Below are 27782 nucleotides of genomic sequence, written 5' to 3' on the forward strand. Positions count from 1 at the left end.
TGAGGCTGCCCTTTGAGCCATTATAGGTAGTCTTAGGACCTGCGCCAAAGTGTGAGGAAAGAGGCAAAGATGGAAATAGTCAAGCTCTTTTTGAAACCTGCTCAATTTCTCGCTGCCTAGCACCACTGAGCACGGCCTGATGCTCTCTTCTCCCCCATGCTGCCACCCTCCTGGCTCTCCCTGCTTCTCTAAACATTTCTTCTCAATGTCTTTGTTTTGTTCACCTCCTGAATTGTGCTGTTCCCCAAGGTTCTGCCTTCAGTTCTATTCTCATTTTGTTTTGCTTCTCTCCCTGGAAAAAAAAATCCCCAATTTTCATCTATGTAATGCTGAGACCTAAATCTTGGTCTCCAAACAGATCTCTTTCCTGAGCTCCAAGAGCTTTCTGGCCATCTCTCAGATAACGCATAAGCACCACAAACTCAATCTGTCCAGAAGTGCTCCCTCATCATCACACAAAGCTCTTTAAAAGCAGATCTCGATTTATTTTTCCAAACTCATCCATCTTCCTCCTCTTTACACTTTCCCTCATGGCTTTGATCTCTGCTCCAGATCAGATGTCTGATCTAGTCAGACATCTCTCCATTCCTCAAACATGCTATGCTTTTTCATGCCTCCAAGACTTTTCATAGAATACTTTTTTCTGTTTCACACCCAGTTCAGATGTCATCTCTCTTAGGTAATATTGGTTCTCCAACCTTTATTCTTCCATGGCACATGGTCCTACGGGTATGGTAATTACAACACATTGTGAAGAATGTTATTTGCTTAAATATCCATAACTCTAGGCTTCTCTTCTCAAGAGAAGCAGAATCTGGGAGTACAAAGGACACTGGATTAGAAGCAGAAACTGGATTTGAGATCTAAATCATGAACTTCCTAGTTGCCCAATTGGTCTTACAATGCCTTGTTTCTGCATCTATAAAATGGGAATAATTAACAGAATTGTCATAAAGATCAAATGAGTTAATATATATGAAGCATTGACACATTTGAAATACGGCACAAATGTAGGACGGCATTATTATTAGGGTGCATGTTCAATATGGCTCATCAGATGAGCTCTCACAATTCATGCTAAATTCAGAGTCTGTCCAAGGGAGGTGGCAGCAATACCAGGGAGTGGCTCTTGTTTTGTGGCCTGAGAAAAATGGGGGCTTATGCTCTCTTACTCTCCCTATTAAAGGTCAAGTAAGACAACCTGCCCACGACACAACTCATTTTTGATACAGCACACAATTGTGTCACAGCAAACAATTATTAATGAAAGGAGGAGAGAGGATGAAAATGTTGGACCTCACCTCTTACTCCAAACCCTGTAAAATTATGGAAAAGATATATTTTCTGAAGGAGTACAGGTTTATTCATCTAGCTATGAGGAAGAAATTCCATCTTAGACCATCTGAACTTATTCAGTCTAACTAAGTCAGATCAGAGGGGGCCAGGACAGAGATGATCAGTAAAGATCAAGCAGCACCTGTTGGGCTGGGCGCTTTTGTGACCAGATTTTTGTCTGCTATGTGAAAGGTCTGATGGGAAAAACATTTTGAAACCCAAAACAGCACTGAAAACAAATAGGCATCACCACCACCACAAACCACAAAATAGTAGTATCGGCTGACCAGAGAGTTTTAGGAATTCTTAGATGACAGAAAGCAGACAGAGGTAAAATGTCTGAGAAATGACCAGAAGCAGCCACAGCTCAACACTCACAGAAGAAAAACCACCCCAGGCAGAAGATGGCATTGCTGATAAGATAAAAGCAGGAGAGAGTCAGAGTGGTTTCCCACAAGACTGCTCCACTCGGGTCAGCAGGCAGTTAGGCCCGCTCTCCCCCACCCCACACTGAGCGGTTGGCAGTGGCAGAGTTCACTGCCAGGCTAAAACTTGAAACCTATTCTCTAAGACAAATGCCCAGTGAGGAGCCTGAGAGAGAAGCAGAACAGAGCGTGTGAAATCCTGGGCCCTCCTGCCAGACACAGAGGAGGAAAAGGAGTAGCAGGTCTCCTGGGATAGAAACCCTCAGAAAGGCTCCATTCCTGGGAAAACCTTCTTCGTTTGTCAACTAGTGGGAGGAAAAGGGGTGGGGTTTAGCTTGCCTGCTCCCCCTCATGCCTCTCATAAAGCAAAGCCTTCTAGGAAATATGGGCCCCATCCCGTTAGGGGTGGCTCTGTCAGGGAGTGTGATCACCACACCTGTCCGGAGACCCAGGTGGCGGCTTATTCTACTCCCAGGTCCTCCATGCATCAATAACCACTACAGAGAAATAAAGAATTCCATGAGGACTTGTTGGGTGCCATAGAGAAGCCCATGGCAGCCATCTGAAACAGAATGGAACAAAGCCTAAAAACAGTTTAGTCACTGAGTTCTAAATAACATTTGAAATAAAAGGAAAAAAAAAAGGAAAGAAGAAAAAAAACAACCCTGAGGTCTAACGTGGTCAAGTAATCACAGGGCAGGCTAGTCATTTGCCATCCACCCAGGTAGCTGGGAACTTTTTGGTCCTGTTTACAGCAAATTTTTTAATGAGGTGAGAGAAGTCAGGACTGCAAGGTGTGAAGAGACTTACTTTAAAAAATGAGTATATTCACAGTTAGCAAAACAACAAAAGCATTCCCAAGAGGCTGGCTACCAGCAAACTCACTGTTGCCCAGGGCCTCAACATGTAGTTAGGGTTGAAAATTGAGGGAAGTGCCAGGAAAAAGGCCAGACGGAGCAAAAGTCAGTGTGGCCAACCTGTATGCACCAAAGTCAATCAAAATGTGAGCCCCTCTCCCACCCCAGGTGATCTTCATGTTTGTGGCAGCAGTGACAGGGAACAAGCCCAGCCTTTCCCGAGGCCACTAGCTCAGAGCTGCTGTGCCATCTAGTGTCTCAGAGAAGACTCACCTCTCTGCTCTTGAATCAGACAAAGGTTCTCTTGATCTACCCCACCCCTTCAAAGAGCACCCCATAACATCTAATACTGAGCCTTCCCCACTATAATCACTGAACAAAGGCACATTTTAAAAGCGGGTTTCTCATGGCAAACAGTGGCATTAAGGACCTTTCGTGCTTTGGTCTTTACGGGGGTGATAGGGAAAAAAATGGAGAAGAATTCTGCAAATCAGCCTGATCAAACAGTAATGAAAGGGTCCCAAGGACTTAAGGCAATTTGGCTTTCAAGAGTCAAGGGAACACTGTGCCCCGAGCAGGAGGAGGGGTCTCCCAAGCACCTTCACAGAGGCTGGGGAAGTGAATTGACTCTCTGGCTGCTATGAGTGACAGCTGGTGAATGTACCTGGTCTTTACTTGTCCTTCTCCAGATGTCACAGGGAGAGATATTAGGCATCCCTGCTTCTTTACAAATCTGCGTGGTGCCACATTGATGTGGATTTGTCGGATCCCGCTGTGGAAAGGCCTAGTTTCTGCAGGGGATGCGTTCTGGCAGCAATGTCTAGTTACAGACAAGATAATAAACGGGGATGGATGGAGGAGCAGTTTGTACATTAAAGGATGGGAGGGCTCAGGTGATATTGGAAGCTGCTGGTAAATATAGTTTTACCAAGGAATTTATCAAGGTCAGGGACGGAGCTCCTCAGTTATTGGAACGTGGATAAAATGAGAGATTCGTCCAGTCGCCAAGCAGCACATTGGCATGGCCAGTGGTAAAACATGCAGGTGAGAAGGCAAGTAACCCATTTCTTCTAGACCTGTTGCCTAGTAGACCTATTACCTGGTGCATGGAGAAAATACCCAAAAAAGTCAATGTTATAAATATCTACACAAGCCATGGTCAAGCTTCAAAATAAAAAAAGTGCTTTATTTTTTTTCTGGGAGGGCGGACATACTTTATTTTTGTTGCAACACTCCGCCTCAATCGACCTGATTCTCCTGCTTACAAGTCATTTCTCAAATTTGGATTGTTTCCCAACACTCTTAAGATCTTCTTGAGATCTCACCTCTTCCACTTCCCTTATAGGAAGGTTTGGTATGGTTTCCCACCCCCTTGTCTAACAAACCAGCAAAACGTCTTTCTTTTCTTTACCTTCCAGGACCCTTGCTTCTTAAGAGTTAGAGCCTCAGTGTTAGAGACTTCCCAGGATCCTGGTGACTGGACATTTAAAGTGTCCTGCCCAGCTCTGTCTGCTCACCTCCCTGCTGCCTTACCACCTCTTCACCCGATCTTTAACCCAGAAAACTATATTTTAAGTTTATCCGATGCAATTAGGCATTTTTTTTAGTTCTGATAGTAAAGGCTTTGTACGTGGGGATTCTTTCCTTCTTTGTGAAGTTAGAAATGAATACAGTTTATAGCCGCAGTAAAGGGCAAATGCTTCGTGAATATTTGTGAGAATTGAAGTCATCCCCATCAGGACATGGGGTAAAGTTTCCATAATTCAGGGCCTCTGAGTAGCATGTTTTTAGGACAATGTGATTTGACTTTCCCATGTTTAGAAACAACATTCTTCCAGTAAAAGTGGTTACTGTGAGGACACACTAGATATTTAACGTTAAATCTTTTAAAAGGTGCAACTATAAATATTTTCCTTTAAACACCTTAGCAGCAAGTTGAAAAAAAATTTTTGGAGGGAATGGTATATAGCTACCTTTGTGTATGAGGCATATGTGTGTCAGATAGAAAATGCGAATGTGTTTTTTTTTTTGAGAAGGGGCTATATGGATACATTATAGTTTTTTCCTTGCAAAAATTCTTAATTAATCAGGGATAGATGGATTATCCATATTTCTTTGGATTTAACTGTTTGTTCAGTAAATCCACCAGAGAGGACAAAGTTGAGGCAACCTAGTGAGAAGGAAAGACCATTATTCCTGAGAAAAAAAGGAATTGGATTTAGAATAAACAGACTTGGGTTCAATTCCTGATTCAGTCACATATACTAGTGTGGGGAAGGCTCTTGACATCTACTAAGCTTAATTTCTTCATCAGTAAATTGTGGATAATAACAGAAGCCCTCCTTAATTCACAATTGTTTTTAGATTTAAAGAGGTGATGTATTTAAGGTCACTATATAAACTATACAGTGTGATTCATATTTTAGTTATTAAGTTTTGTTTGGCTAGCAGGTTGCTATGAATTTTTCTACAGTAGGTATACACTTGTACTCCATTCAGATCTATGTGGTAATAATGGAATGAAATGAGATTTATCTATAGTAATTATTTTAAAATCAGATTTCCATGACATCTTTCTTCCCAGTGCTCAAAAAATAAACCCAGGAGACCATCTGGAATCCTTTTTGGCTCAGGACAGGTGGTAGACTACAGTAAAGGACACAGGTGCCAGAGTCAGACAGACCTAGACCAAATTCTAAGTCCACCACTTTCAGGATAAACCCAAGCAAGTGACTAAGCCTGTTTCCTAATCCATGAAATGGGAATAATATTAATAACTACATAATAGCTCTATTGAAAGAATTGAATTAGATAATTATTGAACACATTGTCTAGCATATGCGTGCTCAATAAATGCTGGCTGTGATTAAATGTGATTGCATTTGTTTTTCCATTTACGGTCTCCTTGTGAAGTTAGGAGACCATAAACAGGCATTATTACACTCATTTTATAGTGTATAAGGTTTGTAATCTGGAGTCATGGGTGACTTATTGGTCAATTGGTAAGGCTAGAATCCAGGGCTCTCATGCACAGTATTACTTTCACTTTATTTAGCAGACTCTTTGGTCAAATGCATGTATCTCAAATGCTGTCATTAAATTTTCAAAATAAAATTCATTTTAATCTCATAAAATTCAGTATCTGGCATTCTACCTTTAGTCTCGGTCCCTCCAACCCATTCTCCACAGATAGCAGAGAAACCTACCTACTGCAAATCTGACCATACCACACCTCCTTTTAAAGCTCTTCAATGGTGACACGAATGGCTATAAAATATCATCCAAGGTACATAGAGGGCATAGAAGACGCTCTTTGATCCGACCTCAGTCTAACTCTCCAGCCACATTTACTAGCACTTCTGGTCTGGGCTCTCCTTTAGTGTGAAACAACTAATTGTTCCCTGCTGGAACTTTCCTGATATCTTTCTGACCCCATCTCAAGCCCTGCTCCACAGCCAGGCTAGGAGTTCTAAAATATGATTTTTTGCTGCTGGTAAGAAGAAAAGGCTTGCAAATCAACCTAGACATCCAACAATGACAAAATGATTGCATTAACACTCAGAGATAGACTGCTATGCTCCTTACAAACTCATCCTTAAAGAATATTTAAGGTTAAGGAAGAATGTCATGATATATTATTAAGTGTAAAAAGTCAGGAACTGAAATATAACCAGAAGGATAGACACCAAAATGTTAATAATTATTTCTGAAAGATGGATTGCAGGTGTTATTTATTCTCCTTTAGCTCTTTCAAGAGTTTCCAAAATGTCTACAATAAACAGATTGACTTTAACAATAAAAAGTCATTAAAATCTTGAGGTAATCTTATAATGAACCCTAAACTGTAAATGGGCAGCTACCTCCATTCCCCCTCTCCCAAATCTGAATCTCCATGGCAGCAATCCGGTGGTTGGTTTCTTGGGCATGTAAACATGAAGGATAAGTGGTAAATTGTTTTTACAGGGGTGAGGCGAATCTGACCCCAAGAAATGACCCACTTAATGCAATCATTCCTTCTGGTAAATTCTACAAGCTTTCACATAGGGCACAGCAATCTTTCCAGGAAAAACAATAGCAAAGTTTATCATGTAGTAAAGGGAAAAGATTCATAGTAAATAGTAAATTTCTTATTTCATGAACATTAGGCTCTTTCGGTCATGCTTCTCTTTTCATCTGATTTGTATTTCAGAATGGACTTCATAACTTTGAACATGCTCTTGGCATATCCCAACAGAAATCGAACCCCTAGGCACCGCTGATTTTAGGCTTGCTAATCTGGGTTCCGCTGAGGAAGCAAGTTTCCCTATGATTATCAGGATTTCAATATTCATACCCTCAAAAACAATTTGGACAAATAAAGACCCTATTAAAACAGCCTCTGCTAATTAAGAGAAAATACACAGCTTCTCAAGTGCCCTCTAGAGCAAGTGTGTAGAACAGCCAGTGGGGGCTGTCCTAATGCAGCCAGTTTGACTGATAAACACCCATTCCTCTATCCCTGTATTTTTTCATGTCACTTTGATCATCTTAAATTGTGTCCTTTCGAGCTGATGCCCCATAGCATATATTAGAAAACATTAATTCATCACATGAAATAAATGAACTTAAGTTTCTGTTTCTAACCCATTTAAAAGAACATGTCAACGGTCCTCCCCTGCCCCCCGCCTCATTTTTCCTTCTGCTCAGGCCCAACTGACTTATCTCTTTCTCAGCTACTTAAGCTTCTAGACTTTTTGGGGATTTCAGAATAGCAGATCTACCTGGAATCAGATTTGGAAAGTGGCATCTACTTCATTTCCCTCCCAACTTCAGGCTGGTTTCCCATAGACCATTCTAAAGAGTAGAACATTATATCTCACTTTACTTGGAAGAAGAGGTTGGGAGGCTTGTATGTCAAGAGCCTTCTTTGTCTCCTTGAAGTCTCTTTTTATCCAGCTGGTCTCAAGTTTATAACATTCTGCTGACCTGGTAATTGCACATCTTTATGCCCATGGCCCCTTATCCAAAGTATCTGCTCAAAGGTAGCCAGAATGCACATTGACTATTGGTAAGGGTCTCTGTTGTATCTATTTGCTATAGGGTAACCTCTTGTTTTTAGGCCTATAAACAAAGCAAAATCAAAACAATAAGCTCTGAGAGCTCATTTTAGGTCTGATGGTCCTGTCTGCTAGCTGCAACAACAGCACGTCAAACTGTCATTGTTCTATTGCACTTGCCCCCAAATGCCATCCAGGTCTGCACCTGCGAAACCAGGATGGGCATTGTGAGTCGCTCTGCCTGCCATCACATAAAAAGCTAATTTCACATTCAGAATGTATGTTTTTCCCCCAATACCAATAGCAACAAGAGTGTGCCAAAAAAATTTCCCTGAAGCTCTATTCTGTTTTTTAAACTACAGAACATTCTTTCATAGTTTGACAGTTAAAATGCCGTAGTTAATGTAATAAACAGAGAATTTTTCTAAGTAGCCTGTCAAAACAAGTGACATTTTTTTTTTTTTTTTTGCTGGCGAGTCTCAGATTCAGAACAATAGGAAGTACCTTTCAAAGCAACATCTTCATTATACAATCAAATTCTCAAAGTAATCTTCTCATCAAAGAATATTGTGTTATTTCTTTCCCAGTAATTATCAGAGTTCTACAACCTCTCTGGCACTGGTGACTGTTATAAAATGCAGCTGTGCTGAGTTAAAAAAAAATTGGGGGTCTTGCCCCGGTCGATATGGAGCCAATGCATCTCATACCTCCACATGTCTCGGTGACTTGGCAGTTTGGGCAGTAAAAAGTCAACCCTTCTTGGATTTTTGAACATGACCTCATGTTTCCAGGAGCAAAGTGCTTATCTGGGTTCTTCAAGAACAGCAGGGATAACTAGCAATTCTTGATCAACTAAGCTTATTTTCTTTCCAAATAAATAAAATAAAGGAGAAGCTCCAAAGGTTATTATCAGACCAAAAAAAAAAAATATGGTGTAAATAATGTATGTGTGTGCGTGTGTGTAGTTTGAAAGTCTGTTGCATAAAATTAGACTCTTTTTTCAATTTCTTATCACTTGGCGGCTATCATTCCAGAAGAAAGAAAACCAAAGAGCACAGACTCAAAAGAGAAACTATCAGCCCCGTTCCAATATTTGTAGTTTCTTAAAACCTGGGAAGATGAGAAAAATCCCAAAGGCACCCAAAATAACGTATCTTGGAATTCTGGTGAAACCTCTACTTTAACAGCCCATTGCGATAGGCTAGAAAAGTCGAATCTTTGGAATGTAATTTATTCAAAGAATCTTTAGCCTGCCAAAGATCATGCAATTCAGTGCTGTAGGGGAGAAAAAAGAAGCACAAGCCCAGAATCCCGTTTCTAGGGGTGACTCATGGAACCAACTCTCAGGCTCTTTCTTGTGAGGGTAAATGAAACAAGTAGCATGAATGTTCCTAGCATGATGCCTAGCACACAGCAGGCACTCAATAAATGTTTGTTGCATCTGAATCTAATTTGGGAGTGCCTTTCTCAGTTAGATTATAAACTCCCCAAAGGCAGGAACCATTTTATTACTTTTTTAAAAACCTCTTTGGTACATGCTCAAAAATCTTTTTGAATTGAATGGCCTCCCCTGAAGCAACTAAGAGCTGAGGGAACATTAGCTGGGGCTATATATTCACTCGTTCATTCATTCGCCCAGCAAAAGTTTACTGATGGTCTACTTGGTGTAGTGCAGAGCTAGAGATGTGGCCTTTTCTCACTTCTACGCAAAAGTCAATCTCCTTATCCATATTGCATTCTATTAACACACACTATGTTTTTCTTTGTAGCATATAATGCATCTGTGATAAAATGATCGCTTGCATAGCTAGTTGTTTACGGTCTGTCTCCTGCACTAGAAGAAAGCTCCAGGAAGGAGGTACAACCCTTTAGTCAATGCTGCAGCCTTAGCAACTGACGAAGTTAGTATCAGGAACAAAATAGGTATTCAATAAACATTGGTTAAAGGAATAAATGGATGCCTGAAGTAAAATGAGATATGTTTTTGCCTTTAAGAAACTCACAGTTCACGGCAATGTTTCTCAACTGGGGCATTATTTCCAGGACAGCTCCTTAATTTCGTAGGGTTGTAGGAACGGGGTGGGGGGTTAGCACACCTTGGTCCCAGCCACCGTCCAGTGTATGCCAGCAGTGCACCTCCTCAGGCACTGGGACAACCAAAACACCCTCTATATCTCCAAATGCCCCTGGAGGGGCTGTCCCAACTCTGATCCAGAAGCACTGCACTGTGCTGGCATAAATGAAAGTGGCAGCAAGAACATCAAGAAAGGGACGGATCCAAAAAATGCTGAAGAAGTAAAAACAATGGACAATGGGAAAAGGGTGTGGAGAAGAGAGAAGGGAAGCAGTCTGACAGGACGGAAAGCACGGCTGAGAATGATGGTGGTCATTTGAGTTCTCTAAGCTCTGGGGATTCTTTTGTGTCCCCTTAGCCACCCACCCCAATGATCCTTTAGGGCAAATAAAGCATAAATTAACTGGGAAGATTTCTTGGAGGCTACTCATGATTAGGTCAGCAAAGCTCTCACTCTCTGTTTGATATTTGGGATTTTACGGTAAATTTTTTGTTTGAAGAAAGGAAATTTTCCGGCAATAAATAAATAAATAAATAAATAAATATTTGAGGCTATGGGAGCTGAAAACCATAGTTCTAGAGTTAAGGTTGATGGTGCCAACTGGGGTGAGAGGAGGCCTTTAACTACAAGGTGGGGGACAGTAAACCCAAGAGAAAGTTTTGACAAAAGGGACAGGGGTGTGACAAAAAAATGAAATATGTGGATAAGCAGCACTTTGTGGCACTGAGGAAGGGCGAGTAAAACGAGAAGAATCCTGCGGGAAGAAAATAAAGGTGCGCTGAGAGGCTACTGTGAGTTGGTGTGACGGGCGGACACTGGGGAAGCTGGCCTGAAAGACACCTTGCTCTTGGAAACTGCCCAGTGGTCACACAAGATATGTAAAGTTTAACACTCTTGTCGGGACCTGCTTGTAAATGGAGGCCGGCCAAGCCAGTGACTCAGAGTCGACATGCACAGCTGGCTGGCACTGGTTGCAGGGTGGAGGGCAATCTCTTTTCCAGTAGAAAGACATAAGCCTGTATGTGGTGGTTACAGAACCAAGTGCCAAGTCATCCCTTGTTGAAAAGGTTTCCCTGAGATTGAGACCGTGGCATATGCTTCTTTGTATGCCCCATAGCAATTAGTAGAGCTCCCTGAACAGGAGCGGGGCTCAATATCTTCTTTCTGAATTGATCTGATTAAACACTTCAGAGTCCTCAACTTCAGTTGCTGAGCTGCTACTGAAGGCGAGGTGGGTTTTAGCTGAGATGAAAGGGAGAGAGCACCTCACCAGCTGAATGGGAGGCCTTGAAGCATTAATCGAGCAGTGGTATTCTCTTATGTGTCTTTAAGCTAAAGAGCAGCGGGTTCAGAATGAGGTGAAGAGATGTGATGAGCAAATGAATTCTTGCAAGCACAGGCATAGGTCTATGGTTCTGACAACTTCTGTCTCATTGCATTAAGAAGAAGGAAGCTGTGGTGGTCGAGCACACAAACAGCAGTTTGTTTGTCATTGACCATGGACTATTTAATATATGATCTTGGTTTTGCCATCCAGAGCCAACCACTAAAAATCTCTATGTATTTATTGCATGCAAAATGAAAATGGAGTTAACTGGCTCAAAAATAAAATAGAAAAGAGACAAACAATGCTGTGTCACCCTTCAGAGTCTCTCCTGTGGCCCTGGGTGAGGCCAGGACTTTTGAAATCAGCCTCTCTTCCCCCTGCCCAGGCATGCAAGCCTGCGCACTGCCTGGTCCCGGTGACCTGCTTAGCGTTCTCACTCACGGTTTGCGGAGGATCATCCTCATGTGGGCGTCAGGACCCGTCTGTGATAGCAGAAGCATGGTATCCTGGAGCTCCTCATCGCACTCCTTCTTCTCCTCCTCAGTAGGCAATGGGGCATCCTCGTGCTCGTCATCCAGAAATCGATAAAATAAATATTTGTCTTGGAAATGATGCTCCTGGTCCACTATGGGAAACATTGAGGCAAGTGTCAGCTCTTACTCCTTTGCCTCCCAGCCTCGGTTACCAGAAACAAATAGATGGTGTCAGGCAAGACAGCCAAGTGGCAGCAAAGGGATGAGACTCCTCATCCTTCTCACTATGCCTCGCCCACAGCTGTGCAACTAGAAGACATGACCTCCTGGCTGCAGTCACACACCTCACAGCTCTCTCTGACCCACCCATCTCCTGGGCTGTCCTAGGACTCTTATGTCAACCTGCCAGCTTGTCTGAGATGAGCACTCTGACCAGCAAAAACTGCCTTGGGGACATTTTTTAGCATGTGGGACATAGATTTCAAACAGGAAAATAACCAACTGCAAGATCATGTCCTATAATAGTTTTTGAAAGTACAGGATTTAAAGAACACTACATTGTCAGGATCGGAATTCATGTTTTTCTTTCTATATGCACTGATTATAAATATGCCTGTCTGCACTTAAAAAAAAAGTTAGAATAAAATTGTTTGAACAAAAGTAACTAGACCAAGCTTCTCGGTCATATACCCTTAGAAGGATCTTATGGTAATTTCCTTCCAGTTCTTATTTTAAAAAGTTTTTTCTCTCCTTTTCCTCTAAACAAAGAGAGATCTCAGAAAGGCAAAGTCAATAAACTTGGCTCAGACACCCTCATCAACATGTCTTAAAGCTTTTAAGTTCTTTTTCAGGTGGAGGCATCAACACTGTCAAAAGATAAAGAGAAGTGGTAGATTCTTGCTACTCAAAATGTGATCCCAGAAGAGTGGCAACAGCAGCATCTGGGAGCATATTAGAAATGCAGTCCCTTGGGACCCATCCCAGACCTGCAAAATCTGAATTTTAAGAAGCGTCCCAGGTGATCTGTATACATGTTAAAGTCTGAGAAACATTGGTAAGACCATCAGTAGATGCCCAGGTGCTGGTAAATTAAATGAAGAATTTTAATAATTTGCCGGTTTGGAAAAATGTTCTTCTCACAAATGGCATGAGAAGTTCAACCATGGTTACACTCTAGTCCTGAATATCTCCTCAGCTCAAATACAGCCCCTGCAGATAACAGGGGCCACAGTGGCCGAGCACATCCCTGATTTTAAATATGGTCCTCCTGTGAGTGTACAAATTGGCACTCCCAGATAACACCATGGTTAAAAGGTAGCTTCTGAATTCATTGCTTCTTTCATGTCATCAGCCCAGCCACACATTTCACTGCTTGCTCTTCATTCTGCCCCTGCACCAGGATTGCTAAGCAATGTTCAAATTTAATCACACTACCAATGAACCGTGAATGCAAACTAATAAACATAATTGGAACTGATGCACTTGGGTTGCGATTTCATTTTCCCTTCACACAGTCTCCCAAGTTAAGAAGATACAATAGTGGAACACAGTAGTCAATAGCATCCACTCGCTGCATTTGTATTGCTAAATGAAGATGCTAGCTCGGCGGGTCCCTAAAGGGATCGTAATTCTTTCTTGCTCATTTGGGAGTTCAGCAACAACTTACCCAGGGAAACGCACTTAGCATTTCTTGAGGGTTTTCCAGGGACTGTGGCTCATCTTACCGTGGTTGAGAACACCGTCCTCCACCAAGACTTGCCACATGCCAACAGCTTGAGTTCGGGAGTGAACACATGGAGTCTGCTGCAGCATCCAGTCGACCAGCTCGGTGCCCACACAGCATTGTCTAAGGGGAGGGACACAAAGGAAGAGAATTTACCCCCTTGCAGGTGAAGATGTCTCTTTCGAGAGGCGATCCTCCAAAAGAGCTAGTGCTCTTTCACCACAGGAGGTCTCAGGGCAAACAAAGCACCACACAGCCCGGCCTCAGGTTCTCGAACTCTTGTACAAACCAATAAAACCACTCCACTCATGAGAGGACCCTCTAAGCAAGGCTGGCTGAACGATAGAGCATTATGAGTTGTAGCACCAGGGGAGACTGAAGGGCTGCTGGACAGGGAGCATTATCTGGCAAGCTAAAGATCACAGAGCCAGAAACTCTCTCGTCTGGCATCTGTCCCAGAAAAGCTCAGTGTAAAATGAAGGCAAAGCAAAATTCTGACTTCCTTCACCTGAGCTTTGTGAGGAATGAGTTAATGTTTGTGAGGCACTCAGAGGTGCTCCATGAAAGGCTCTGTATAAGTGCAAAATTATATAGCACTTTATATTTTCAAGTAATACTACTGATCTTCCTCAGAGGGGTGTTGGGAGAAACAAGCAATTAGTGATGCAAATCTCCTAGAAATAAGTTCTATGTAATGAGCATCAGCACTTCTACAGAACATGTCATCTGAAGAGCTCCAAATGCTTTCTGTATAGTCACACATTCACCCCTAAGATGCCCCTCGTGGTAAGTTGGTCAGGATGGGGAAATTACATGCATTAGTTAGGAAACATAATTATACACACACAGAGGAAACACTAAAACCTTCAGTGGAGTGAGGAAGAAGGGCAGGTGTCCATGGCATGACGGTTCAAGGGAGGAAATAGAATCTTTAAGTCCTAGGGATGAATCCCAAGGGACAATGGAACGGGCAGGAAGTCACAGATCTGCCAGCTGCCTGCAGCTGGGTCTGAGTTCCTGGTGGCCTCCCTCCCATGCTCTGAGGCATGGGCTGAGGCTGGATCAAGCCCGGGGAGCTCCTCTCTAGTTTACAATGGAAGAGATTCCTGGTGCTTTTAGGAAGAGGGTGGCACTTTAGGAAGAGGCTTAGCCTGGGAGGAGTCATGAAATATAGCACCAGGTCTGTGACTTACTAGCTATGTGATTTTGGCCATATTGCTTTAACTCTCTGGTTCTCAGTTTCCTCATCTGTAAAAGAAAGGAGGAGGAAAAGATGGCCTCCAAGGCCATTTCCAGTTCAGGAACTCTGAAATCTATCAGAGCTCCTGGGATGTCCTGATTTGGGTCTGATCCTAAAATATTTCACAAGGAGGATGTATTGAGATGGCTATTGTATTTCCAGGACTGCTCTGATTACAGTCTATACTCACGTATTAGAGCTGCAATGGGCAAAGAGGCCCCTAGTTACCATTCATTCTGAACCAAACTTATGACCTGTCAAAATATTCCTCTTCTAATCTAAGAATTTATTAATGGGAAAGGTCTTCTAAAAATATAAAAAAGCAATCTTATGTGGTTTTTAATTCAAGGGTTACCTTTAGTAAAAAGAGCACATGGAATTGAGATGATCCCAGATCATCTGGGCCCTGGTACAGGGTATAATAAGAATCCTACAGTCAGAATACAGAACAAAGATACACAGCTGTGCCACTTGTAGCTGATGGAATCACTCAGTTGCCTCTCTGTTAACGATCCCTAGCCACTTTAGAATTGACAGCCGATCTCTAGTATAGTGATTACTGGGAATGATACTGTGTCTGGGAGATTTTAACCCCCTAATACTGCAGCATTGATATAATGGGGTGAGGAGCAGGAGGGAGGATGAGGTTGTGACTGGGAACAAGATCTGAGACAAGGAACTCAAACTGTTCTGCAGAAAAAAGAAATCATGCCTCTGACTTCCAGTTGAGTTGATGGGTCATTACCAACAGATCATTAATTTGGTCATAGGGTGTGGAATAGACATAACACCTATATTTCAGGGGTTTAAAAACTTAGTCTATGGAGCAAGGAAGAGATTATGTTTTCTGACTTCTAGTTTCCATTATTTGTCACCAAAGATGACATATTTTAATGAAATTTCCCTAATGTAAGTCAACACTTATGAAAGCATAATCACATCTTAAATTAAGAGAAGAAATAATAAAACTTTAAAAAGAAAAATTTCCTTTAGCCATATGAGATTTTGAAATCCATTTAATGAGTTAAAGAGGTTGAACACTCTCTTTGGAACGTGTGATCACAATTTTTTTTTAAACTTCTACTTCCCTTAAAATTATAGTGATGTGTAGGGACCACAGACTCCAAAAAGAATGAGCTTTCAGGGCTGGAGGAGAGGACCTCCAAATGTAATCATCCAAAATGGCAGTAAATAGGAACACTGAAAGGGCTAGCTGAACAATCTGTCTTAAGAGCTGAAATAGCTGTGTACTAAAAGGAATATACTACTGGTAAGACTAAAGTGTTTCTCAAATCCCATCTCATTTCTGAAATTTTATCAAGAAGAGGCCAGTCTAAACGTAGAAAATAAAATGTCCATTTTGGTCACGACAAATGCAAGCAGAAGAGTGTTAGTTTGCATGGAATGCAAAAAAAAAACGTGATCCGAAGAGGAAAAATTTGCAATGTCTTTCCATTTCTGTCCTTAGGAAAGAGACTGGATTTTGAGGCATATACACTTGTTATAGTGAACTGTATAATTTTACAAAATCTATAATAGTTGAAAGTCACTAGAAAGATATATGTCCTTCATGGGAACTTTAAAATGTGTATTCTGGCTTTTCACTGTGTCTTATGAATTTGGTTCATGTGAATCAAATGGGTTTGGACTCATGCCAGGTCTGTGGGTTCTTAGGTCATGTCTACGCTAAATGGGAGAGGGAGCCTGATGGCTGAAAGAGGGCTGTGGATCTGAACGACGGGTGCAGGGAGAGAGCATGAAGGCTCGTGTGCCATAGACAGGCCACTCCGCTTCCTAAACCCTTACTGAATTGATAAAATCAAAAGTTAAAGATTAAACATAATTCTTAGTTGACTCACCATGGTTCAGTCGTCTCAGAAAGTTCAATTAAATCGTGCGACTCCAGTCTTTAACATTTTTTAACTCTAGTGACAGCTATAATGAGTTTTTAATAATATATGATTATAGACGTGACATGGTATTGCATATCTTACTATATACATAATAGAATAAAATATACATTAGAAAATAAACTCTGTAAAGGACATTGTATATATTTTTTCACTCCAGTATCCTTAGAGCTTGGAACATAATAGTGCCTGGTAGCCAGTAGGTACTTAATAAATTTATGGAATAAATAAATAATATAATGAATAAAAAGATCACTGAACTTGGAAATCAATGAAACTTGGTGACAAATAATGGAAATTAGAAGTCAGAAACCATAATCTCTTGCTTGCTCCATAGTACTAAGTCTTAAACTCCTGAAATATAGATGTTATGTCTATTCCAAACCCTATGACACAAATTGGCTCTGCCGCTCACTTAGATTTACGACTTGGACAAGGGAAACTATTTAATCTCTCTGAGCCTCAGTTTTATTATCTGAAAAATAGCTATACACCTACCTAGTAGGTTGTGGTGAGGATGTGATAACATATAGGAAGTGACCTGGTACAAGGCTTCAAGAATACGTGCTCAGCAAACGTTAGTTGACTCTCATCTAAATATAGTAGTTTTCCTAAAAAATACTAGTAAAAAGAAATACAAAGTTTTCTTGTTTGTTCATTACAAACCAATGTCCGAGCAAATTAATTTAGGAATAACTGCTGGAAATATTAAGGATAATTAAAGTTAAGTGGCATCTAAGACAAGTTTAGATCTTCCAGAACCTGTAGGATTTACAAAACATGCTGCCTACAGATGAAAAACAGGGGCACGCAAGTTTGTTCCAATTTCACTAAATATGAACCTGTAGGGACTGTAGCCTTTAAAATTACTGTACATACCTGTATGTCTTTAGGTGGTATTTTCTATCTCGTATCATGTGAGGTGCTCGAGAGAGAATGGCATTTCGTAAAATTTTTCCAGCCCTGAGGATCTTCTCTGAAGGGACCTAGATTTTAATCAGGTAGAAGGGGAAGAGAAGGAACAGTTTATAGAAGTAAAACAAACCAGATGAATCCTTAAATCACTTTTCAATCTGACTCTGGCTCGAAAAATACAACTCATACATTTACATTGTTCGCCTGTGTGACATGTCACTGTTTTAGGTTGAGAACCGTGGCACACTGAATATTTATTGTCTCTAGAAAATGTATCTGAGGTTGCCTGATAGGATGCTCTTACATATGGACCACTTCCAGTGGTTACTGATGGCTCATCAACCCACCTACATCCCATTACCTTGGTAATGGTGTTAGCAGGACGAAGAGGAACGTGAGGTTCAATGAGAGGTGTCTGAAAAATAAAATGTTAAAGCAAAAGAAAATTAAACAAAAAGTTCACTAAAGAAAATTATGGGTTGGGGCATAATAAGAAACATCCATTTTTATAAAACTCAAAATAGAATTTAAAAAAACAAGAGATAAAATCTGCCTACAGAACTTGAATGCATAGGCATTCAAAAGGCAAAATTACAACATTCAATTTGCCAAAATTTAAATTTAAATTATTAAAAATAAAAAAGAAACAGAAATGATTAGATGTTTGTAGGCTTCATGAGGGGAACTGACATCTACTCAAAGCATAACAAACATCAGAGCAGAGGAAAAAGCAAAACAAGATAAACATGAATAGAGATTAAAATGACCTTTCTCAGGGGATAGGGATAAAGTACTGATTTAGGATGGAAATGAGCAATTTCATCCTCTCTTATGTAGTTAAGATTCTTTTTCTGATATTTGTGTTTTTAGAAAGTTTTAATTTTTAAATGATGCTTCTTGGTGGTTGTACACATTCAAGTTCCTAGAGCCCACTGGGGCAGCTCAGGTACCTTCTCTCTCATTTGCAAGATGGTGTACAGCTCAGGCTTCTGGGACTGTCAGAACAGATCTGCATAAAGCTCCTGTCATTATCCACATTCTTCAGATGAAGGTGCTGGATTGAAATCCCAGGGAAATGACTTGCTCCACAGCTACACATTGAGTCCCCTAGCCCTACCAACATCCCTTCTCTTTCTTCCTCTGAAATATCTGGTAGTGGCATATCCCAAAGGTGGTGGTAGAACTCAATATTACACTGTTTATGTCACTTCCAGAACATTAAAAGAAAAAGGTGGTAGGTTTATTTATGAGGTTGGAGTAGGCAGAATTAATGGTCCCCCAAAAGATGTCTATGTTCTTATCCTCAAGGCCTGTGAATATACTAGATTACATGGCAAAAGGGACCCTGTAGATGTGATTAAGTTAAGAATCAAACTGGGAGGTTACCCTGGTGTTTCCAGGTGGGTGCAATGTAATCATATAGGTCTTTACAAGATGGAGGAAGGAGGCAGAAGAGTTCGAACCAGAAAAATAGCAGACTGAGTAGGACATAGCCCGATTTATGGGCTTTGATGATGGAAGAGCCAAGGGATGAGAGAAGCCTCTAGAAGATGATGATGGCAAAATAATATATGGATTTTCCCTCAGAGCCTCCAGAAGGAACTGACCTGCTGACACCTTGATTTTACCCCAATGAGACCCATTTTAGACTTCTAAACTATAGCACTGTAAGGTTATTAGTTTCAATTTAAGCCACTAAGCTCATGGCAATTTGTTATAGCAGTCACAGAAAACTAATACAAAGATTATTATTCTTCATACTAAAAACCCTACTTTTTCCAAATAGAAGCCATTACATCGAAAATAAATTGGTAGGTTTCTCTCTAGTCCTAATTAAAAAACAAAACAAAACATAATCGATGGGGGGAAATAAAAGACAACATCAAGTTAAAATGCTTTATGTACCTAAATACAAATATACATGTATAAACATATATCTTCCTTTTTATCAATGATACATTTCAGATGGGTTGATGCTTTTAATATTATAATAGCATTAAGGAAAAAAATGAAAACAATACTAAGCTTTAAGAAAAGAATAAGTGAAACACAGATTTATTTAGTGTGATTGAAATCTCACTGAACTTACTTAAAAATTTTCATCACCTCGCTGGCATCCAACAGACTTTTTTTTCCTCTTAAAATCACTGGGGCACAGGTGTCAAGCAATATTATAGTATTTTAGCAGCAGACTGTATACAGCCAGCATAGACCAAGGAATTTCAATCTGATCCAATTCAATAGTAGCTTTAAATAGAGACCAACTTTGCCCTGAGATAGACTGTGCTCCATTATGGTAGACCTTTCAATAGGAGAAGGACCATGGATGCATGAATTACCTGTGCTTGTACCACCTCCTCAGAAAAGACAGAGAGATTTCTGTGATGCTAAATCCCCCCAAGAAAGGCTCCAAAGTGCCAGACCAGCACGCACCAGGACCCTGGAAATGTGTGCAGTTAAAACATCCTGATTAATTCAGGATTGTGAATTCCTAGTACCCATGCATCCTGCCTCTTCACACTACATGGGTTGGCTTCCATGTATAGGACTGTGCCTGGTTATGTATCCAAGTTGTAGAAGCCTCTGGTGATTCTTGAAAATAATAGTAGAAACCCATTTCTTCTTCCTGTCTTGGAAGAAAGATATGCAGGTATACGTGGTCTAATGTAGATGTGGGATTAGCTTCTGAGGTAATCTTTTCTTTCCTATAAAAAAGCAACTTTCCTTTGTAGTAGGTTCTGAGAGGCTGGCTGAACCAGAGGTCAAGAAGATGCCTAAGTTTGAGGATTACTGATGAATGTTTATTCCTCATTAGGTATAATGAAACATTATTTGAAAATTCCATCGTTTTGTTTATTTCTACAGAAATGGCTGTATTTTAACAAAATGCTAATGAGTGGTCCCTAGTTTAGTTAATTTTGTTTTATAGTTCCCTTTTTGGTCCCTTGGAACCCTGAGAAGAAAATGTCATAAAAGCAGAGGAAGCATCAGGCTTCCATCAGAATTGTTCTTTTGATTTGCAACCTCTAAAGGGGTAAAATGTATGCAAGGTTGTCTTTTAGCTAGATAATTCTAGTACCAGCTCCAGGAACAGGAGGCTGTTTAATTTGTGAAAGGCAGCATTCTTAAAACCTTCTCTGACTCAAAGATGTATGTTTGAGGGCAACATGATGAATGGAGGCTTTGAGAATGAGGCAGTCCCTTTATTTATTTATTATTATTATTTTTTAATATTTTATTTTTTTTATTTTCCTCCTCCCCCTTCCCTTCTGGTAACCACTAGTTTATTGTCCATGTCCATGAGTCTCTGTTTGTTTGTCCTGTCATTTGTGCTTTTACGATTATATCCAATATATGTGATATCATGTGATTTTCAACCTTTTCTGTCTGGCTTATTTTGCTTAGTATGATTATTTCAGAGTCCATCCATGTTATTGCATATGGCAGTATTTCATCTCTTCTTATGGCTGAGTAATATTCCATCGTACATATGTACCATAGCTTCTTTAGCCAATCATCTATCGTAGGACACTTCGGTTACTTCCATATCTTGGCCACTGTGAATAATGCTGTTATGAACATCGGTGTGCATATATCTTTTTGAATATGAGTTTTCAAGTCTTTGAGGTAAATACCCAGTAGAGGGATTGCTAGATCATATGGTAGGTCAATTCTTACTTTTTCGAGGAACCTCCAAACCACTTTCCGTAGTGGCTGTACCAATTTGCAGTCCCACCAGCAGTGGGCAGTCCCTTTATTTAAATAAAATCTCCAAGCAGGGTGAAAGCAGGGGACGTTTTATTTGGGGGAAATAAAAATTTGTCTTTAAAAGGAACACTGTATTCAGTTAGGCAAACTCCTATGTTCTAGCAGCCATATGTTGTGAGAGAGAGGGCATTTGTGACATGTAGGCTAGGTGCCTGGGAAGTAGTCCCTAGTTAATGCCTGTCCAGGGACCCCTCCATTGCGAATGTGGCTTTATTGCTTTTGTATCTGCTTATTTATTTCCTTTTTGGTCTCCCTTGGCCTTCAAGTAAAGTTGAGAATTTTACTTTAGCTGTCAATGAGAAAAAATTTGTATTTTATAAATGATCAGGTTAAACAGGACAAGGAAAGAAGCACCATGGTGATATTAGTGAGAATGAAGACGAGAAAAGCAGCCCTAAAGGCAACACCAAGCGTTTCCTGTGACAGGCCCTTTATACGTGTTGTCTGCACATGTGTCGTTATATGTGTCATCTCCTTATTTTATTATTACTCTCGTTTTTTATTTCGGAAACTGAGGCCAGAGACACATAGTGACCGAGCTTCCAGTTACTAACTGGAAGAGCTGGAAGTTGAATCCATTTCCGTGTCTGTGCTGCAGATACAATGACCCTATTCACCTGTTCTTTCCTTCTAGAGATATTTTTGTGCACTCTTCGGAAGAGTTTGTATTGTTTGACCCAAGTGCATTGAGAAAAAACCATTTAGTCCTAGTGTATCAGCTATCAGATTTGATCTTAAGAGTTTTCAGCAATAAATACAATGACCTACTGAAATGATAGCACCATGCATCATGGTTGGTCTGAATTAACTAATTTTAAGTGAATAAATCTGAAATGTAACATTGTGTAAATTTAAGGGGTAAACAGTGTTATAGCAGCGTTACTTTGATACATTTATATATTATAAAAAGATTGCTGATCTAGTAATATTTATCACTTTACATAATTATAGTACAATATTATTGTCTAAATCGGGAATACCAAACCCTCAGTCTGCGGACCAGTCCATGACCTGTTAGGAATCGGGCCACACAGCAGGAGCTGAGCAGCGAATGAATAAGTGAAACTTCATCTGTATTTGCAGCCTCTTCTCAGCGCTAGCATCACCACCTCATCCCCACCTCAGATCATCAGGCCTTAGATTCTCATAGGAGCACCAGTCCCTGGTGCCAAAAGGTTGTGGACACCTGGTTTATATTCATTATACTGTGCATGAGATCTTTATGGTTTATTTACTACTTGTTACAAGTTTGTGCCCTTAAATGCCATCCTTCTTATCACCCCCTGCCCAAACCCCTGCTAACCTCCATTTTACTGTTTTTTACAGGTTTAACTTTTTTAGATTCCACATATAAATGATATCATACAGTTTTTTGTCTTTCTCTGTCTGACTTTATCTTTAGCGTTATGTGGTCAAGGTCTATCCATCTAGTGTTATGTTGTCACCAATGGAAAGATATCCTCCTTTCTCATAGCTGAATAATATTTCACTGTGTATATACGCCACATCTTTTTTATTCTCATGTTTATCTCAGCATTATTCACAATAGTCAAGATATAGAAACAATTCAAATACCCATCAACAGATGAATGTATGAATTAACTTTAAAAAGCAACTTTGTGACAATAAAACATTTGGTATTGAGGAACTGCCCTACTAGGGATAAGACAAATATACCAGAGACATGGGTATCGGTCAAAGTCTGAGCAGGAAAGTGGAAACTACAGAGGGAATTTAATGCCAAAACTGGCTTTGCGGATGCTGGAAGAGCTAAATTAAGCAGGCAGCTGGGAGGTAACCAGATGTTAGCAAAGTAGGAAGCTTTGGGTATAAGGGCAGAGGATGAAGGAGACATTACCAGAGCCTGAGCCAGGTGTCCTGGCAAAAGCTGGAACCCCAGAGAGCCACCAGGCCCTAGAGGTAGAGCCACGGCTGGACGATGCTGCCCACCCTCCCGCTGCTAAGAGGGAGGCGAGACCCTCCTACATCCAATTTCCCTCCAGCCAGAAGCCAGACAAATAAGGAAAAGAATTTCATTTCATAAATAATTAAACAGAAGAGAGAAAGAAGTCACATAGTAATATTAGCAAGATGATCAAAGCTAGAAAACCAGCCCTAACAGCAAAACCAAGGCCGGAGGAGCCTGGAAAACACTCCACAGAGGTCAGCTTCCTTGTGGCACAGCACAGCACAGGAAGGGCAAAGAATTGCTCTGAGGACCAATAGGCCCAGGAATGGCACAGTAGGGTGGTTGCAGTGGCCACAGAGTGGGGGTGGAGCTGCCGCATCTGCCTCTTAGCCCTCTCACCTATTCCATGTCCCCCAGGAACTCTCCCTGTTGAGTTATAGACAAGGAAGGTGGAGTGGGCGAGCACAGAATGAGCCTACATTAATGCTTTCTTGGTGTGTTTCCTAGAGTGGCCCTGTGTTTTGACCTATAGCCAGAAAAACATATCACAAATGGGCCCTAAAAGGAGCGGACCCTTCTCCAGTAAAATTTCATACATTTCAACACATCAATCATGTGTTGAGGATAAAAATCCTTCCTCCCTACCTGGGCATGAAAGAATCTAAATTGGGCTAGGAAAATATGATCCCAAAAAGCTAGGCAGAGAGAACAGATAAAGGCAGAGGTATTCAGCTTTCTCTCCGCTTTTCTTGGCTTTCTCCACTGAAGACTTCCCTTAGGATTGACCGTAATTGGTTTTTGTTTGTTTCTGGAGAGGGAATGCATTCTACTGCTTTTTATTATGTTTCCATTACTACTGAAAAGGAGAAACAGTAAGGGAAATATTCCTTTTTGCACCAGAGCCAATTCAGAAATACTAATCAGGTGATGAAAAATATGAATTTATCCTCCATTACAAGATGCACAATAACTCCCCAGTAGATTATAATGAGGTATAAGGCACTGTAATAGGCTTCATGAAAAACCATATTCAAGCCCTTTTGAAAGCAGTTAATTCTTTTTACTCAAGTATTTGCTCACAGAAGCCTTTTGCAAGGCACAATATTTTAAGCCAAGAGATAAGAATAACAAGCTGGATTGGGACACAAAGCTCGTGGCAGAACTCTGGCAACTCAGTGCAATAAAAAGTCATATAAGTCCACATCCAATTTAATTCAAGTATTTAATGAAGGTGCATTGTATACAGAGCAATGTGCTAGGCTATAGCAAAAGACTGATAAAGTGCGTAGTCAAATGAGCTCTTGAGTGCATTGGGAAAGCAAAAGTTCTATGGGTTAAACAATTAGTGAGACAATATAAAATAAAAGCAACAACATTCTGGATTTCAAATTCCCCCTTTGTTATTTCAGGTGAAGAAATCTTGAGGAAGTAGGGAAAATAATATTCAATTTTTTAGTGAAAATGATATACTTTTAGGAGTTACATTCCCTTGTTTTGGCATTTTGGAATAATACAACTAAGGTCTTAGAAATGTATGCCTCATTCTTGTAATAAGTATCATCAATGTCATCACTCTTTGGTTGACCAGATGAAATTAAAGGCTAAGTCAGACTCACAGACAGATTTCACCACTCTGAAATAACTATGTAACTTTTTCCATTTATTAAATAATGGAAAAATCATCTATAGCCCTCCTCTTTGGCTTCCATCTGCAGGCTTTTTTTTTTTTCCTTTAAAGTTTTCCAAAATCAAAAATTGGCTTATAGTGAGCCAATTACCAGTTTTAGCTTCCGCATGTAAAGAGATTGAAAGTTGTCATTCCCATTCTTACAACAAGAAAGTACTGAACAAAGTGAAAACAATGACTTCTCTGAGGCCCATCAGAGAACGGAGGTTGCAGAGCAAACTGCTCTGAAATCTGGAGAGACGAGGGATCCGGAGAGTTTCAGCTGAGATTGGCTTACTGAGAACAGAAGCCACTAACTGGTAGGAACACTTAAATGGTGTTAAATTAATTAAACAAGGAGGCCATTAGACTTTCCTGTCATGGTGGCCTGTGTAAGCAAACCCAGATCTAACCTGTAAATGTCCCAAGGTTATGGAATTGAAACCTAAGGACAACCAATCACAAACAGCCAACTAGGCTTGAAGCTATAGCCGGTCAATAATTTTTTTACTTTGCTTCTGTCTTTTCTCTATAAAAGAATCTCACTGAGCTCTCGTTGGCCCTGAACCACTTCCGGTGGTGCTGCCAGATTTGAATCAATTTTTGCTCAGATAAACTCTCAAAGTTCTTACTCTGCCTCAGTTTATTTTTTAACAATGGTAATTTTGATGAATTGCTGGAGGCTGAATGTGGAGTAGCTTGAGAGTAAGGAACTCTTATGGTAGGGGCAGTCTCAGATGGGCCCCCACACTTTTGTGGGGTTTACCTTCTGGAACCCCACCAGGTTCTCTTGATAAAGAGCCAAAAAAGATCTTGTGGCTCTTGTAGGAGGAGGGGAAGAGAAAGCATTGTGAAATACACCCAGAGCATTCTCTATAACAAAGGCCTACTCTCCACAGAAAAGACTTTACTAGAGTCTTAACCCATCTGGGGGAAGGGCGTTTCTCTGACTCTGGTCCTCTCTAGACTTCCTGTCTCATCTAAGCAAGGAAAAAGAAGCTAAGAAATAGTTGTGAAGGTCACAGTGCAGGGACACAGGCCTACTAAATGACTGAGATTTAATTATAAGATTATAGGACACTAACCTTCCCCTACATGCCCTTAACCATGCCAGTATAAAAATAGTGAATTACAGCTGAAAGAGCTGCAGGATGCAGACTCTATCTAAGGAGAAGTTCTTAGGGAAGCCCAAACACAACCAAGCTGACAAAAACAAGGACACTAGAAGAATTCGAACTCTGGCATATATAGCTACAGCAAACATTAAATATAGCCCAACTCCTAGCCAGATTAACATAAAACCTCACACTAATAGCCTATTTCTCTCAGTTCCTCTTCCCTGGTACATCATGCCTGACTTTCAACTAAAAATTACAAGGCGTGTTAATGGCAAGAAAAAACAGTCTGAAGAGATAAAGTGAACGTCAGAGTCAGACTCAGATATGACACAGATTTAGGAATTGTCAGACAGGAAATTTTAATGATCTATGATTAATATGTTAACTATGGAATACTATTCCATTAATAATACTAATAAAAAAGTAGAAAACATGCAAGAATATATTGGGTAATATAAGCAGAGAGATAGAAACTCTAAGAAAGAAATGTTTTCCTTCCCTCTCCTTCCTCTATAGACCAGCAACAGAGAAGGAAGAGCGGAAGGGGGATGAAAATGGAAGAAGGCAGATCACAACCCTCTACCAACTGCTGGAACCACTGGCCCAGTCTCTTCAGAGATTCCACTCCAACAAAAGCTAGAAGTTTAAAAAATGTATCCAGCAAGTTATTTTGTAGATATTAACAAATTGATTCAACAAACATTAACTCAGAATGGATCACAGACCTAAATGTAAAATTATGTAATATAACAACATATTTATATTAATATACTATATAGAATAAAATACAATATACTGAATTATCATGTCGTTTAATTCTAATTTGAATAAAAACATGTAAATATCAATTTATTCCATGGATGTCTTCTGTGCTGTGCTAAAGCTGATTCACTAGACTTCAAAGGGAATTTTTCTGGTAAATGATGCAAAATTTGGCTTACAATGCTAGGTTTGGGCTACAAAATGTTTAAAATGAGATTGGCCCGATTATGGACACCCTCTCTGACACAATCTGAGAAGTTGCATAAACCACTTTAAAAAAAAAATGGCCCATTACAAGTGATTTTTCTCATCCTTGGTGCTTTGAAGATTCGTAATCAATGCATTAAATGAAACAATTTAAAGAACCTTTTGGAGAGATTAGTGATCAGGTAAGGGTAGTCCTCAATTTCTTATCTTAAGGGATCTATACTATATGTTTCCTACAGACATCAGCGGTACCCTGAGTTGACCTTTGGGCGCCTCCCCATTCCCTGAGTCTCCGTTACTGCAAACATTTCCCTGCTTGTGCCACAGCTATTCACCTATCTGTTTGTCCAGGTACAATGCGAGCTCTCTAAAATCAAAAATTGTGTTCTTGTTATCGCAGAATCCCTGTGGTGCTTTGTTTATAGAGATTATTCATTAAATATTTATTCGATTAATATGTGGAGAGATCTCTGAGGAGCTTTAATCTGGCGGTAGTATAAAAAGAAAGGGAGCACGGCATAGAGAATGCAGTCAGCAGTAATGTAATGGCTAGGTATAGAGGCAGAGGGAAGAAAGAGTAATCAGGGGGTTCATTTCCTAAACTATATACATGTCTAACCAATGTAGTGTATGCTTGAAACTAATAATAAAATAAAATTAAAAAAAAAGAATGGAAAGATTTTTTTCTCTTTTCATTTCTGAAATTTTAATTTTGCTCTTCTTGGTTAGAATTGGATGTTGGCAAATAATTTGTGGACTATTTTACTTTTGCTTCTTCCTTCCCAGGAATGACATTTCTCTTCCATTCACATCTGTAACAAGGTGTTTTAAGGTTGGAAGAAAGAAACATTGATTTAAAGTTGACACCTTTGTTTCCTTTAGATCAAAGAAGTTCTCAGAAACAGATTGTCCCAGAGACATGAAACCATTCCTCTCCATCATCTTGACTTCTTATTTTTCCCTTGATAGACACAAGATCATTTTTGAGTTTTCACTGTTTTGATAAGTATTTCTGAATGTATTTTGGACAATTTTG

At 40.2% G+C, this 27782-nt stretch overlaps 1 protein-coding gene across 1 annotated transcript in view; it reads right to left on the reverse strand.

Annotated features, from left to right (window-relative positions):
• Window positions 1–27782, reverse strand: part of RAPGEF4 (Rap guanine nucleotide exchange factor 4) — a 279699-nt gene that overhangs the window by 64050 nt on the left and 187867 nt on the right. The window contains exons 7-10 of the mRNA XM_011357435.2: window positions 17678–17731; window positions 17281–17387; window positions 13253–13374; window positions 11497–11680 (exon numbers count right to left, since the gene is read on the reverse strand). Coding sequence (XP_011355737.1) covers window positions 11497–11680; window positions 13253–13374; window positions 17281–17387; window positions 17678–17731 — 467 coding nt within the window. The remainder of the gene's footprint in view (window positions 1–11496; window positions 11681–13252; window positions 13375–17280; window positions 17388–17677; window positions 17732–27782) is intronic.

Source organism: Pteropus vampyrus, unplaced genomic scaffold, assembly GCF_000151845.1.
Source record: "Pteropus vampyrus isolate Shadow unplaced genomic scaffold, Pvam_2.0 Scaffold2, whole genome shotgun sequence".
NCBI classification, from domain to species: Eukaryota; Metazoa; Chordata; class Mammalia; order Chiroptera; family Pteropodidae; genus Pteropus; species Pteropus vampyrus.